Source organism: Aythya marila, assembly GCF_965140915.1.
Source record: "Aythya marila genome assembly, chromosome: W".
Taxonomy (NCBI): domain Eukaryota; kingdom Metazoa; phylum Chordata; class Aves; order Anseriformes; family Anatidae; genus Aythya; species Aythya marila.
Window position 1 is genome coordinate 10284821 of NC_139081.1, and position 16002 is coordinate 10300822.

Consider the following 16002-nt stretch of genomic DNA (forward strand, 5'->3'; position numbering starts at 1 on the left):
ATATGGTGAGGCCTTGCAAGCTGACTGTATCGGACCACTTTCCCAGGCAAAGGGTACATACTCACCATGGTAGAAACAACTGAGTGGCTGGAAACATACCCCATAAATGACCCAAAACACTACCTTGGACCCAGAAGAGCAAGTGTTGTATCACCATAGTACATCAGAGAAAATTGTTTTGGAAATGACTCCCATTGTCAGACCAATCTTGTCACCTTCTGGGCCAAGAGACATGGCATTGAGTGGGTGTATCACATCCCCTATCACCCACAAGCCTCTGGAAAGGTTGAGAGGTACAATGGACTATTAAAGACTATGTTACGAGCATTAGGTGCTGGGACGTGGAAACAATGGGACGTGAATTTACCCTTAAGCTACTTGACTAATTAACACCTGATGGTCTGACAACCATCCTGGTCCTGCTGAAACAAAACCCTTACACACGGTGGGAAGAGCTAAAGTCCCTGTAGTGCATGTAGGGAAGTAGATGGGGAAGACTGTGTGGATTGCCCCTGCCTCAGGAAAAGGCAAACCCACTCGTGGGATTGTGTTTGCCCAAGGACCAGGGTACACCTGATGGGTTATGCAAAAGGATGGGGAGATCAGGTGCATGCCTCAAGGAGATTTAACATTGGGACAAAAGTAATCTGTAATCTAAGCTATGTGTTATAGGAGGACACTGCATGACAAATTACAGGTCAGCTTCGCAAGGAACCGGGCAAGGGCAGCAACAGCTCGAGCTAAGCTGGTGCTGGCATCCAGAAATCCTACTCAGCCTGTCCTGAGTGACCACTTGACTTCCGACACTTGGAAATCTATTCCTGTGCTCTTAAGAGGTGGTATTTAAAAAGCAACTAGCACTGATTGACCCCAATACCTTCAAAAGCCATTTTCCAGAGGACCTCACCAACTAGTTCCCTAAGCAGCCTGAAGTCTGCTCTCCCCATATCCATGGTTCAAATTTTGCTGGCAGCTTTACCTCCTATCACCAAAGATTTCATTTTTGACTACTTCATGGTCATGATGGCCAAGAGGGCTGCCCATTGCCACTTCACCCACAAGACCCTCTCTGTTTACAAACCCATCTAGGAGGGCATCTTTCTTAGCTGGCTCCCTTAATACCTGTACCAAGAACTTATCACTATGTTTTATGAATTTCCTGGACCTGTTTGTATCAGCTTTCTGGTATTACCAGTTAATGTCTGGGAAGTTGAAGTCACCCATAAGGACAAGGACAGCTGATCTAGAGATATCTCTTAGTTCCTTAAAGAATAATCCTTCGTTGTTGTCATCCTGGCTGAGTGGCCTGTAGTGGACTCCCACAACATCTGCTTTATTTGCTTCTCCCTTAATCCTTACCCAGAGATAATGCTGGCTGATCCCAGAAAGCCTCTTGGATTGAGTCCAAGATTTTTCTTCTGCAAACATATCATAAAGAAATTAAAAAAAAAAAAGGAAAACAAAACCCACAAAACTTGAGGTCTTTATTCCCAGGAGCTAGTATTTAGAAGTATTCCATGAACAGACAAGAGCCTAAAAAAATATTTTAACGCTGATTAAGCACTTCAACCTTAAAGCTAGTAACCCATGCCTACTCCTAAAGCCACAAAGTCCCCATCATTTTAGCAGCCCTCTTCAATACTTGCTTGAGGTTTAGCAAAGCTGTCTTTGTTATTGAGGACCATGAACAGAATTCCAGAAGAGCTCATATTTGGACCTTTAACTAATAGCTTGTCCTTTGTATGGCTTCATTACTTTGACTTCTTCATCATCTACAGTCAGCCTTATGGAGTCCTTCCATCATTTCCCATTTGATCTCTCCACAACACTTATGTTCTTTGTATTGTTATTAACTATTGACTTGAGCTATAAAACGGTACATCCCCCCTCAAATTGTTAGAACTAGATTAGAGCCGACTGTACGCTCGTACACAGTTATACCCTAAAATACCTCTTAGTTCCTTAAAGAATAATTCATTGGTGTCACCATTGTTGGCTGGATGATCTACACTGGACTCCCACAACAAAATCCACTTTATTTGCTTGTCCCTTAATCCTTACCCAGAGGCTTTCAACTGCATTGTCACCAACTGCAAGCTCCATACAGTTCAGCCTACCCCATTACATAAAGCACCACCACCCCACCTCACCTGCCCTACCTATCTACAACATTTTACCATAACACACCAATCACAGGACTCTTCCCACCAAGTCTCACTTATGCCAATGATGCCATAGCTCTGGGACTGACTCAAGGCTTCTAGCCCCTCTTGCTTGTTCCTCATGCATTGGCATAGAAACATTTCCAATGTGCTTCACTGTACCCGCCACCTCATGGAGAAGACTGAAGGACCTCGCTAGCACACAGTCCCTTAAACACTCGCAAGCCCGATTTTATCCCTTTCCCCCTTTAAATCTAGTTTAAAGCTCTAGCAATCAGCTCTGCTAACTCTTGACCAAAAACCCTGTTCCCCCCTTGAGAGAGGTGTGTCCCATCAGGCACCAGCAGGCCTCGTATTGTGTAGACCATCCCATGATCAAGAAACACAAAATTCTACTGGTAACACCAGCCTTGGAGCTGCATATTAATTAGCTGGGTCTGCCTATTCCTTTCAATATCATTGAAATGGGGTCAGGCCATAACACTTCGTCACTGCCGCTTCTTCAGTCACTCTCTTCCCCTGCTCCAGTGTGGGGTCCTTCTCATGGGATACAGTCCTTCCCAAACTGATCCTGCATGGGTTTCCCACAGGCAGCAGCTCTTCAAGAACTGCTCCAAATACAGGTTCGTACCACAGGGTCCATCCATCAGGAGCACACTGCTCCAACACTGGTCCCCCACAAGCGGCAGCTTCAGCCAGGTCACCTGCTCCTGAGTAGTCTCCTCTCCACGGCCTACAGGTCTGACCTGGAATCCGTTCCAGCAGGGGTTGTCTACAGGCCGCAGCCTCCTTCATGGCAGGTCCACCTGCTCCACCGTGGGTTCCTCCATGGACTACAGTGTGGAAATCTCCTCCACTATGATACACCATGGGCAGCAGGGGGACAACCTGCTTCACCATGGTCCTCTCCACAGGCCGCAGGGGAACTTCTGCTCTGGCACCTGGAGCACCTCTTCCCCCCCTCCTTCTTCACTGACCTTCTTGTCTGCAAGGCTGGTTCTCACTCCTCACTTACCCAGCTGCTGTTGCCCAGCAGTTTTTTCCCCTTTCTTAAATATGCTCTCAGAGGCACAAACAACCTTGCTTATTAGCTCAGCTCTGGCCAGTGACAGGTCCCTTGTAGAGCTGGCTGAAACTGGTCCTTATCTAACATGGGGCAGCTTCTGGACTCTTATTACAGAGACCACCCTGGCAGCCCCCCCCCGCTACCAAAACCTTGCCATGTAAACCCAATACAGATAATAATCAAAGGGCTATACCAGACTAGTGAGTTTTCTAGTAACATCTTTTACCCAGGTCCTTGGGAGGCAGCAGACTTCCCAGCAGGTTGGGTCTGATCAGCATATCAGGCCCTCTGTTCTCCTCAGAATGGAGTCACCAATGACAATTGCCTTTCTTTTTTTCCCCTTGACAGAGGTGGTCTTGACCCATGGGGTAGGCTGACTTGCCCTAGGTGACCCCTCTAACCTAGATGGACCTTTGGTCACATCATCATTTGCATGTCCATCAAGTTCCAGAGCCTCATACCTGTTGTACAAGGGTACCTGGTAAGGTGAGGTAGGCAGGGAGGGGATTCACCTGCTGTGAAGCAGAAGCCTCCTTCCATTCACCCATCTCTTAATTGCCCTCCTTCTGCCTGGTGGGAGAGGGTAGGGGATACTTCATTTCTTATGTTGTGGCTGGCTGAAGCATCTGTTCCAGGGATGATAGAATATGATTGTACTGGGTCTGGCTGGGATGTTAACTTTCCCTGCAGCAGCCCATACAGTGCTGTGCTCTGTACTTGTAGCTGGAACAGCATTGGTATTACACCAGTGTTGTGTTTATTGCTGAACAATACTGGCACAGGATCAAGACTCCCTCCAAGCCCCCCCAAGAGCCAGTATGCTGGGGGTGGGCAAAAGGTGACATCAGTATAAAAAAAAAAAAAAAAAAAGAAAAAAAAAAAAAAAGGGGACATCACCAGGGCAGCTGACCTAAACCAAAGAGATGCTCCATACCATATCATGTCACACTCAGCAATAAAAGGTGGTAAAGGGAAATGAGAAGGGGGGGGTCCTCTTGTTATGAAGACATCTGTCCTCCCAAAAAACCACTACGCATACTGAGACCCTGTTTCCCCAGATGTGGCTGAACATCACTTTTTGATGGGAAGTAAAGAATATTTCCCCCCCTTGCTTCCATGCAGCCGTTGCTTTTTTTTTTTTTTTTACCCCCTCCCCTCTTTCTTTTCCCTTGAATTAAATTATCCTTATCTCAACCTGTGAGCCTTTTTCTTTCCATAGTACTTTCTTCCCCCCCTTCTTTTGAGGAAGGGGAGTGAGAGAGTGATTGTGGTAGAGTTCAGCTGCCTAGCAAGGTAAAACCACCACAATGATTCCATCAATCTCCTTCTCAGACTCGCTAACACTCCTCAGCCTGCCCACCTCTTCCTGAAGCTCTGTCACCAGACTGAGCAGTTCTTCTACCTGGGTGCACCTCCTACAGGAGGTGCACCCAGGTAGAAGCTCACTGCTGCCATTGAATGACAGCTCACTGCTGCCATTAGATGCTAACAGAAAATTTGGGCACACCCTTCAGCCTGAGATCTAGATAGCTGCATGTTCCCTTGGGAGCTCTGTCTGGGTAGCTGTGTCAGTTGTTCCTGTGGCTGGAGAGGCCACAGGGAACACAAAGAACATGGCTTTCCGCTAGGTGGATACCATGACTGGATCTCCTTGTGAGCTGGTTAGAACTGCTGTTTGAACTGGTAGTGACTGTACCCTCCCTGCACACACTCCTGTGCCCTGCCTTGAGTGCTACACTCTGACCTGGTCACTAGTGCTCCCTAGGGCTGCCTTTTATGTGAGTAGCATTTGGCTGCCTTTGCTCTTGGCCTCACCCAAGCCTCATCAGCCACTCTAACAAGAGCTGCTGGTTCCTGGCAGGTTTCTACACTCAGCTGGGATTTCCTGAAGTCCCCCCCCATCCCCTGCTCTACTGCAGATCTTGCTGGCACTGGAGCCATTCACCCCAGCAAATGACTGCTAGTTACAGTTACACCACATTTAAATCTCTCACCATTGCTCCTAGCCCTGCCCATGCCTCATCAGCCAATCTCACAAGAGTTTCTGTCACTCCCCTGGGATTTCTGGAACACACACACACACACACACACCCTGTACACCATGATCCCCCTGCTCCACACTGAGGATTGTGCTGGCATCAGAGCTGGTTGCCTCATCAAGAATATCACAAAATGGAAATTATTTTGAAATACTCTATTAAGTTGGTGTAAAACCCAGCATAGAGGTTAACTACATTACAACAGTGCTCTTTACTAGCCAAAAATTGCACATTTTCTTGTTTATCTGAGTTTACACACAACGCTATAATTACATTTGGAGATAACTAAAGTACCAGATCTAGCTTTGTCATTAGACTTTCATTATAAAGCAATTTTTTCATAATTATTTTGTATCAGTAAGAATGCATTTATATATTTGTTATACTTCACCATACACTGAGACAACTCTAGAACTTGGACAAGCTTTCTACAATGCTTTTTTCCCCCGCATAAAATTATGAATATCAAATGCAAGATAAATGATACTAACATTCAAGTAAACACTTAAAATTTTTACTACTTGCCTCTGGAGGTGCTACTGGAAAGAACAGTTTTTCCCCCTTCAGCAAACAAGACACATGACTGTAATAACCAATTAGGTCCGAGAGTGAAGCAAAGCGACGTCCACCAATGTAATAGTCTCCACACATGGCAATAATTCTGTTAATATGGAAAAAGGAAACTTGACAGAAGAAAATCTTTTGCTACAAATTGTTGGGCGTTTTTTTTTTTTTTGTATGTTTTTTTTTTGTGTGTGTGGATTTTTAAAAAAGGAAATTAGGATAATGGTGAGTTTTTAAAGCAGTCTACATTCAATAAAATGCAATATCATACACACCCTTTAAATAAACATTAGATAATCAGAAATTGCTGATAAACATCACATGATAGAAGTCTTCAAAGACTATAAAGGAGGCATAGATTCACAAAAAAACAAGCAAATTTGCCAGAACTAAGTTAAATTAAACAAAGAAGCAATTACCAGCATCCTGAATAAATGACATACATTAGTAGAGGCAACAGCGTTAATACTTCTGCCACGCACAACATACAGCTTATATGACAGGCCTGTATACATTTGGCCAAAGTATCAATATAGTAAAAAATAACTGCATATAGTATATCTAACTGTGTAACAACAAATAACTGCATTTAATTATACTGAAATACCTCGAAGAATTAGTCACTTTTCTACAGTTAGTCTAGTAGACATACTAAAAATAACAACTTGATCATAATTACTGAGTTTAAAAGCTCATTAATAGGAAAAAAGCCTACAAAACATTGTTTAACACTAAATTCTTACAGAACTGCTCACCTCACTACTTTTTGCTTTTAAGTATACAGATTCATGAATGCACTTGTACCAAAAATGCAAATTATGTCTGTTCATATTACTATGCAATAAAAGTTCTAAAAACAGTCAGAAATAATTGATTTAGGTAAAAATGATTTTTAAAAACATTCACATGACACAATAATCATTTATACAAGGGGGAGGAGTACTTAAGTTGAAACAGATAGTATTTTTGACCAAACAATCCAAAGAAACAACCAGTTATGTAAACTGATAGCATCAACAGGATGCGAACTTTTCCAGCCATTCAGAATCTGGAAAACAATACTCAGTTCCAGCACTTCTTTAAGAATATTAAGAGCTATCTGGAAAAGTAACTTAGAGCATGGATAGAACACTTGGCATATTTTCTGCCAGATTCCTTATAAAAGACAAGGTAAATTATTCAGAGATTAGGCTTCTAAATGAAATTTAGTATTTCAGATTTTATCATTAAACAAGCTTAATTTAAGCTTTTCTTCAGAACATATGGGACTAGTAAACATGATTTCTGTAAACACAGAAAATTCTGAAGGACAAGATGAAAAGTTTTCCTTTCTAATATTTTATATTACTCTGCAACTCACTAAAAGCATACTACTACATCCACAGAGAATTTTAGTTTTCATGGACTCATACACTATCTATCAGTCATATGCTGCACTAAGTACACATTTGTATCCAACTGGGGGGCAATTTAGTGAGCTTTCACTTAAAAAGTTAGCATTTTAGTCACACAAATACATAAGAGAAGTTTATTCTGAAAAATATCACTTTTTGGAAACGAACTATCAGCAATATTATTGAGCAATGGAAATCTCACCCATTTTTGGAAGGCAATTGTCAAAGAACCAGCTTTGGGGAAAATGACATTTCTAGTCTGAGACCCAGTGGATGCATCCCTACATTTACTTGAAACAATTTCAAGACTGCCATTCTTGAAGCTGACAACATTTGAGCGTAGCACCTGCCTTCTAATAACAAAAATATACACTCTGCAGTCAACAAATGAAACCAAAGAGCATGTCTATTCTGTAAAGAACAGTATCAAAGAAATTAATTTCATTTGAATAGCTACCTCTTCACATATGTAATGGATCCAAGAAGGAAATTTTCTGTAATATTTGAAAATATTAGAATCATTTTCCTAGAGAGTGGGAAGCCATTAAAGAGTATGTTCTATCTGAGATGTCAGAAACAACTGCATAGTGGACATGAACCAATATTCAATGCCTGGTTTTAGCCACAATGAGCAGAAGTTATTATTTTTTTCAGTATCTGATTATTTTAAAACTGTGTTAATTCTTGCTTTTTATTTTCTACTACTGCTACATAATAACCGATTCCCAAATAAGAATCAGTAAATCAGTATAGCTGAAAAGTATACTTCTTAGCTCAGATAGTATGAAGCAAACGTGAGTATGCTATTTCTATTTGGTCTGCAAGTAAATTTGCTTTCCTTTTATTTCCTGTTATCTAAATAGCTGACAGCTATCGGTTTTGTTTGTTTCCTTGTTTGTTTTTTGTGCCTTTTTTCTTTTAAACTACTAAAAATGAATCTGATTTCCTATTTTGTGAAGATAAAAGATAAACATTACACTGCCGCACACTACACGCTGGCTAACATTCAAGAGCTTCCCAGAACACATCTTATTGATGATAAATGAGAATAAATTAAAGCATACAACTTAACAATGGAAAAATAATCCTAGTTACAATTTTGTATAAAGGACTACTTATATTTAGAACAACTCAATTAACACATACTGGAAAGCTGATTCCACCAAAACCTCAGATTGTTAAATACATAACCTCTTTGTTTCTCCTTGTTATTTTTCTTAAAAAGGAAGCACACAGATTTACTACAACTTCAACATTCAAGTATTCCCTGTAAACTGCAGTGACTGAGGAATAGACTCAAAACCATCTCCACGAATGACTCCATATTACTGTAAGTTTAGCCATAACAGTTTGAGACAAGCTTCTCTATTTCAATGACATTTTCATTCTTTAGCCTATGAAGTAGATTTTAAGCATCACAATTTAAAAACAAACCCAAGTGAAGATCTATATGGTACATGAATAAAAAGTCAAAATATTTAATTTATAATACAACTATTTTCTGTATTCAGTTCTAAAATCACAAACAAGTTACAGTGTTTTAAAATAAAAAAAAAATAATAGTTCTCACCTGAAATGATTTACATTTGTTTTACTAAGGAATGAAAGCACAAATGAACCCGGTCTCCGATCACTCTCTCGAATAAGGTAAGTTCCAGGTTTTCCTGCTTGCCAAAGACGTTCTTCAGCAATTGCTCTGTCAAGTTTTCCATGATACCACCTAAAAACCAAATGTAACAATGGGTGTCCTTAAAACTTAAAGCTTCTGTTCATTCTCACAAAACAGACCTCTGAAAATAATTGAAGTTATCATTTGAAATTGATGCAATTCCAAGACTGTTTCAAATAAAGTTATCAGGTGTAATCTCTCTGGAATTAATCATTTCCAATATACAGAATCTTAATTATTTTAAACAGTCCACAGGTTTTCAGATAACCTACTTTCCCAAATAACTCACACTTGGCAAAAGCACTCTGGACCATCCAAAGGTTCTATATGACCAGCTTTTTCTTTCCTCCTCAATTTGTGCATTTTCAGTAAGTGAACAGAAACAGAAGTAACTGATCTGACTCAACTGTTGTATTTTAAGCCTATTCAAGCTTCAATTCAGGCTGGATAAACATGAATTGTGAAGCGAGTTGTAATAACCTGTTTCTCAAACAACAATCACAGATCTCAGCAGCAAGGCCTGCACCTAAACTAAATAAAATCAGTTACTACTACTACACCATAGTCAAAAGAGTCTTACCCAAACCCAACATAGCCTATTAGAAGGACCTAAAATCCTATTTAGGACCCAAGAGAACGGCTTGAAGCTGCAACAGGGGAGGTCCAGGCTGGATATCAGGAAAAGGTTTTTCACTCCTGGCAGAGTTCAAGAAGCACTTGGACAACGCTCTCAGACATACGATCTGATATTTGTTTTTGGGTGGTCCTTTGGGGACCCAGGAGTTGGACTCAATGATCTTTGTGGGTCCCTTCCAACTCAGATATTCTATGATGAAAAGCAAACACAAACAGAAGTCTGCACTGTGCCTATGTGGCAGCTGGGACAGAGGAGTGAGAAAACATAGACAAATGTAGAAACAACCCTGCAGACACCAAGGTCAGTGAAGGAGGGGGAGGAGGTGCTCCAGGCACCCTGCAGCCCATGGAGAGGAGCATGGTGGAACAGGCCATCTCCTCTGCAGCCCAATGGGTACCACAGAGGAGCAGATATCCATGCTGCAGCCTGTGGAGAGCCCATGCAAAAACAGACTATGGGCCAGAACTGCAACCTGTGGAGAAGAGCCCACACACACGCAGGTGATCTGTCAGGAGATACCACCCATAGGGGACCCACATTGGAGCAGTTCTTGAAGAACTGCAGCCTGCGGGAAGCCCACGTAGGATCATTCCGGTAAGGACTGCATCCCGTGGGAGGGATCCCATGCTGGAAGAGGGGAAGAAAACAAAGACAGAACAGCAGATGACAGAGCATTATGGACTGACCACAACCCCATTCCCTGTTTAGCTAGCCATCACTGTGAAACCACCAAAATTTGTAAAAGAGAAGAGGAAATTAGGTGCTTGCTTATAATTTTAAGGTGACAGATGATTGTTTTGGTAATGAAGAGTTCAATTTAATAAAAGCAGATGGTATGACTACAAAGAAAGGACACTTACAAAAGAAAATGGCAGGATGGAAAGTATACAATTCGCTATCAATACATGGCCAATTTTTTTTAAAAAAAAAAAAAAAAAAAAAAAAGGTAAAAACTGACTGTATAAAACAAAAAGCTTTTTGATGTTTCATGCCTACATTTTTAATTACTCAATTTAACTTTAAGTAATAAAACAAGGATAAACAATGATGAAAAATAGGAAGATGGAAGTATAAGTTTCTGGTTTTTTTTTTTGTTTTTTTGTTTTTTTTTGTTTTTTGTTTTTTTTTTTTTTAATATATTTACTGTTCAGGTATTTTTAATGTTAAAGTATCCAGAAGAAAAAACACAATTATGCTGGTCCTGCAAAGACTTCAATACCCCTTTTAATCTTAATAAATATAATAGAGTAACTTGGGTTAGAAAGGACCTTAAAGATCATCTAGTTCCAATCCCCCTGCCATGGGCAAGGAAACCTCCCACTAGACCAGGTTGCTCAAAGCCCCATCCAACCTGGCCTTAAACACGTCCAGGGATGGGGCATCCACAGTTTCTCTGGGAAAAGTTGTTCCAGTGCCTCATCACCCACATAGTAAAGAACTTCTTCCTAACATCTAATTTAAACGTACCCTCTTTTAGTTTAAAGCCACTACTCCTTGTCCTATCACTATGCTCCCTGATAGAGTCCTTCCCCAGCTTTCCTGTAGACCCACTTTAGGTACTCGAAGGCTGCAATAAGGTCTCCCCAGAGCCTTCTCTTCTCCAGGCTGAATAACCCCAATTCCCTCAGCCTGTCTTCATAGGAGAGGTGCCCCAGCCCCCTGGTCATCTTTGTAGCCCTCCTCTGGACTCCTTCTAATACATCCATGTCCTTGTACTGGGAACCCCAGAGCTGAACACAACACTCCAGGTGGAGTCTCACAAGAACAGAGTAGATGGGCACAATCACCCTCCCTTGACCTGCTGGCCACACTTCTTTTGATGCAGCCCAGGATACAGTTGGCTTTCTAGCCTGCAAACACATCTTGCTGGCTCATGCTGAGCTTCTCATCAAACAACACCCTCAGGTTCTTCTCATCAGAGCTGCTTTCAATCCATTCTCTACCCAGTCTGTATTTGGGCTTGGGAGTGCCCCAGCCCAGATGCAGGACCTTGCACTTGTTGAACTCGAAGAACATCAGCCTACAGGAAGCCCACACAAGATAAGTAGCCTCATCGACTAATACAAGAAATCAGGGCCTTTGCAGTCTTCCCCCTAGAATGTACTTGCCAAAAATTCTGTATCCTTTCATAAACGTTAGCTTTCATGCTATCAGCTGAGTTAAGACAACATTCTGACAGCAAAGTCTACTCACATTTGTGAAAGTAGTACAATTATTGTATCAAAGAGGTGATCATAATTACCCCACTTTCTAAAAGTATTTCCAAAAAAAACCTACTTTGTCTGAGAAACATAACCACTTCTAATAGTAAAATGTCAGATTTTTTTCAGAATACCAGAATTCTGTTGTATATCAAGTCAGTGAGATACAAAGAAGTAACTTCACCTTTACGTGCTTCTATTACCCTCATCCTTTGTCTAAACTGCCTGATTATATTTCTAGCTCTTCATGGAAATGTACAAGTTAAAGACTATTCAAACGCTGTCTTCACAAAATGACGTCTTATTCTTCAGAAATGTCTAGCAAAAGTCAAGAAACAAAAAGAGGAAAGGTTTAGTAAGAAGTCTTTGAAGATTAGAGGGGGCATGTATGTTTAAAGCAATTATTTAATATTACAGTTTATGTCCTCCTTAAAATTACAATGGCTTCTGAAATCTTGGAAATACCTGAAATAATGCAAAAATTAAACTCAACATTGGAGTTACAAGAGAATGTGAAAATAAAACCTGAAATCTTGAAACCCTAAATTATCCACTATACTTACTAAAACTTCAGAAATAATATATTCATAGATACCAATGTTTTACTTTGGAGATGGTAAGGTAGTTGCTTGAGGGCTATTTTCTTGCTCTAATACAAGTCTTGCAACATTTTTATGTAAAACGTACAAGATTCCTAAATTTAATTTGTTGTTAAATCCAAAAATTATGTTTCAAGTACTCACTAGTTATATCAACTCCAAATAACAGTTTCTGATTTTTTATTTCACAAAATATAAACACAGAACTGCTCTGCCTCTAGTGCAAGGTTCTTTATAATACCAGCACTGTAGGAATGCCAATTAACGAAAAGATTTTTATTATACTTATCCTAATGAAAATTTAGTTTCCCCCCCCCAATTGCCTCTTCTGTCCAAATATAACTTAATTAAGAACAACTTTTAAGAAGCTGGCTGAGCAGCAAAGCAGCCTAAGTAAGGCATTATTTACAAAAATAACCTCTCTATTAATATTTTAAAATACAGAAATAGTTACATCCCTTTCAAATTTGTGTTTCAAGACTGCCTGAATATTTTTTTTTTTAAAAGTTACATTAATCATGTTTTTATCTGAAATGTTAAAGTTACACTTTTTTGGAGTTTAAACTTTTTTTAGTCAAAAAACTTGCAACATAAAATGATTACACAGTATAAGCAACCTTTTAAAACTAATTAAAATGTTATACACGGTTTCACTATTTAAATATAACATTTATTACTCTTCTGAGAAAGATTACTCTGCTTCTAGATATTGGACTCCCCAGTAGTTCAACAAATAATCGAATCATATCTGGAACAGCTCATTCCTTTTTGGCATTTTGTTTATTAATATTAAAAGCTGAAAAAGTTAACTCGTGCAGATCAATCTTCACAGGAGCTGACCCCAATTAGTTGTAGAGTACCATCTTTAAATCTCAAACATTTCATGTCACTAATGCTCTAGCTTACTGTAAAAATAAAAAAAAATAAAAAAATAATAATAAAAAAAAAAGGCAGGCAATAATTCCTAGAGATATACAGACACACGTATTACACTCGCTTTCACCCACTGCCAGTCATAAAACAGCACAACAGGACAAAAGATGGATGAGACACACTTCAAAGTGGCAAGTACGAGCAAGCAGGACTGACTTTCCGTGGAGTCTTCTGCATACGTGAGTCAAACTGAATTCTGAAATGAAGCCGGACCAAGCCACGGATTCACCCGAAACAAGGAAATAAGTCTTAAAGCCATCCCAAGGTTTAGCACTTCCTACGCACGTAACTTTCCCGTCTAAATTCCCACTTAAGCGGAATCAGAGCGGGGGGGGGAAGGAAGGGGCAAAACTTTTGCGGGACTTGCACGGGAGTTTGACACGCACTTTCCAGCGGAAAAAAGATGGGGCCCGACGCCGAGCTTCCTGCTGCTTCCCCTCCCCCTCCGCCCCCCGGGGGGAAGAGCCCAGGCGTGGCAGGCGCCCGACGGGGCAACGGAACGTTACTACTCACTGGTTCGTGGGGGGAGCGTTGAGCGGGATGGCCACCTCCTCCTCTTCGTATTCCGGCCCATCCAGCGAGTCGCCTTCGTCCACAGTTCCCAACCCCCCCGCCAAGGAAGACGGCTGTAATGGCAGCAGAGAAAAGGCGACGGTGTCTGGAAGGGGCTCGGGCAGCGCCCCTCCGGACACCTCCGGTCCCTGGCCAGTCGGTGTCACGGAACCACCACCTGCGGACACCAGAGGGGCAGACCCTGAGCCCAGCGCCAAAAGCCCTAGCGCCGAGCACAAAGCCGGACCGCCGGCGCCCGAGCTGTCTTCACCAGAGCCCATCAGGAAGTGGCCCTGAGACCCCAGTTCCTTGCTCTTCCATAGGGCGGGGTAGTTCCCCAGCTCAGCTCTGCCAACGGTTCCTATCATCCTGACGGAGGTAACCGAGACGTCCTCCTCGCCCTCGGCCGCCATCATGTTGAGCCTCGCCCCCTCCTAACACACCCCCCACCCCACCCCCACCCGCCGCCGCCAACACTCGCTAGGGAGGTGGCGACAAAGGAGCTCAGACTCCCCCCACGTCTGCGGGGAGCAGAGCCGGGGACGAGGAGAACATTTCCCCGACAGAGACGGCCTCCAAACAATATCAGTCTGAGCGTTCAGGGCAGCTCCACGAGGCATCAGTCCTGCTGCCTCTTCCCCCTGTGGCCGCGAGGGGAACAGCTCCTGCAAGAGCGTAGCTTCATAATCACCCCACCCCCTTCGAGAACCAGCGAGCTCACGCATAGGTGGGGAAAGGAAGAAAATAGAAAGGGAGCTAGCTAGCGACAAAAAAAGAGCAGATGGGCGGGCTGCACCTGCGTGTTCACTAAGGCGCACGGCGCATGCGGGCAGCTTGTGGGATGCGCCGTAAGAGGGGATTTCTGTTCTTCCCTGGAGGTTGTGAGGGATGCAGGGAAGAGAGAGAAGTATAAGGAATTTTCCTCACCACCATCAGGAGAAAAAATCAAACAAACAAAAAACATAATTCCACGACAAGCAAATAGAAAAAGGTGGATTTCTCTGGATCGTGCCAAATTTTTCTCTTCCCCTAGAGTTATTGATTCGTGGAAGAACTCTACAACTCAAAGCAAATGAGTTACAAAGTAGATATGTGGTTTATTTCAGTGCCGGGTGCATGCGGGATAGCTCCCCAAGGCATGCACACCCTAACGTGGCTACTTACTTTGGTTATGTGCAATAAAGAGTTGCATATGCATGAAGTTTCCCAATACGCTTATACATTTGCATAACCTATCCCTGCTTTGTATTAAAATTAGCTCCAAGAAGTCATTTCCATAAACTCCTCCCATCTGCGCTTGTGCAGTGCCTTCTGGTGGTGGTCAGCAAAGGGTCGTGGGGATGAAGGCTGATAACTCCTCTTCATCACCACTAGTTGACCTCCTGCCTTTGTCCAGACTCAGCTGCTCCTTGGCTCTTGTCCAAACCACAAGGTCAGTCTCAGCTGGTTTTTGAGACAGGTTCCCTGTTTTTGTTCGGAAACATCCTCTGTGAGGGGCCCCGAGACTCCTTGTTTAGGTTAATTTGCACAGTAGTGTAATAAGTGGTCGGAACAAAACCACTCTCAGAATAATCTTTATCAGAGCCAAATTTATTAAGCAAGCATTCAAGCAGGCAAAACAGTGCTGGGCGGCTGGGGAGTCTCCACTCCACCAACGGCGCACACCTCACCCCCGCCAGAGTCCCCCTTTTATAGCTTGGTTGTTCCGGGTGTACATGGGATATCCTGGTATGTCCTGCGGTTGCGCGTACTGTTGCTAGAGGGTCGTCTCGGACCTCCCGGTGGTCGTGAGGATGAAGGCCGTAGTCTTCCTCTGCATTGCAGGTTGCGATCTTGCTGAGCAAGCACTATACATGTTCTTATCAGGATGGTCAGCTGGAAACTTTCCAACTATACAGGGTTGTCACAGCCCCCACAAGCTTCCCCCAAATTTATTACAGGTTCTTATCAGGATAGGCAGCTGGAAACTTCAGCTATACAGGGTTGTCACAGGCCCCACAAGCTTTCCCACCGGTTTGATTAACAAACTTATTATAAAATATTTATTACAGTAGTAAGCAAAGACACTCAGCAACATCTGTTTTAATGCGATTAAGCAAGCCCCCATTCTTCCACTCCTGGCTTTAATAATAGTGATTGTTTTATTTAGAAATCATTAATGCGATTAAACAAGCCCCCATTCTTCT

At 42.3% G+C, this 16002-nt stretch overlaps 1 protein-coding gene across 1 annotated transcript in view; it reads right to left on the reverse strand.

Annotated features, from left to right (window-relative positions):
- The window catches only part of LOC309889533 (ras GTPase-activating protein 1-like), a gene marked incomplete at its 5' end in the record, with an annotated part of 113039 nt that extends 98807 nt beyond the window's left edge, over positions 1 to 14232 (reverse strand). The window contains 3 exons of the mRNA XM_082782382.1: positions 5793 to 5928; positions 8796 to 8945; positions 13778 to 14232. Coding sequence (XP_082638508.1) covers positions 5793 to 5928; positions 8796 to 8945; positions 13778 to 14232 — 741 coding nt within the window. The remainder of the gene's footprint in view (positions 1 to 5792; positions 5929 to 8795; positions 8946 to 13777) is intronic.
- Between the last annotated feature and the right edge of the window lie 1770 nt (positions 14233 to 16002).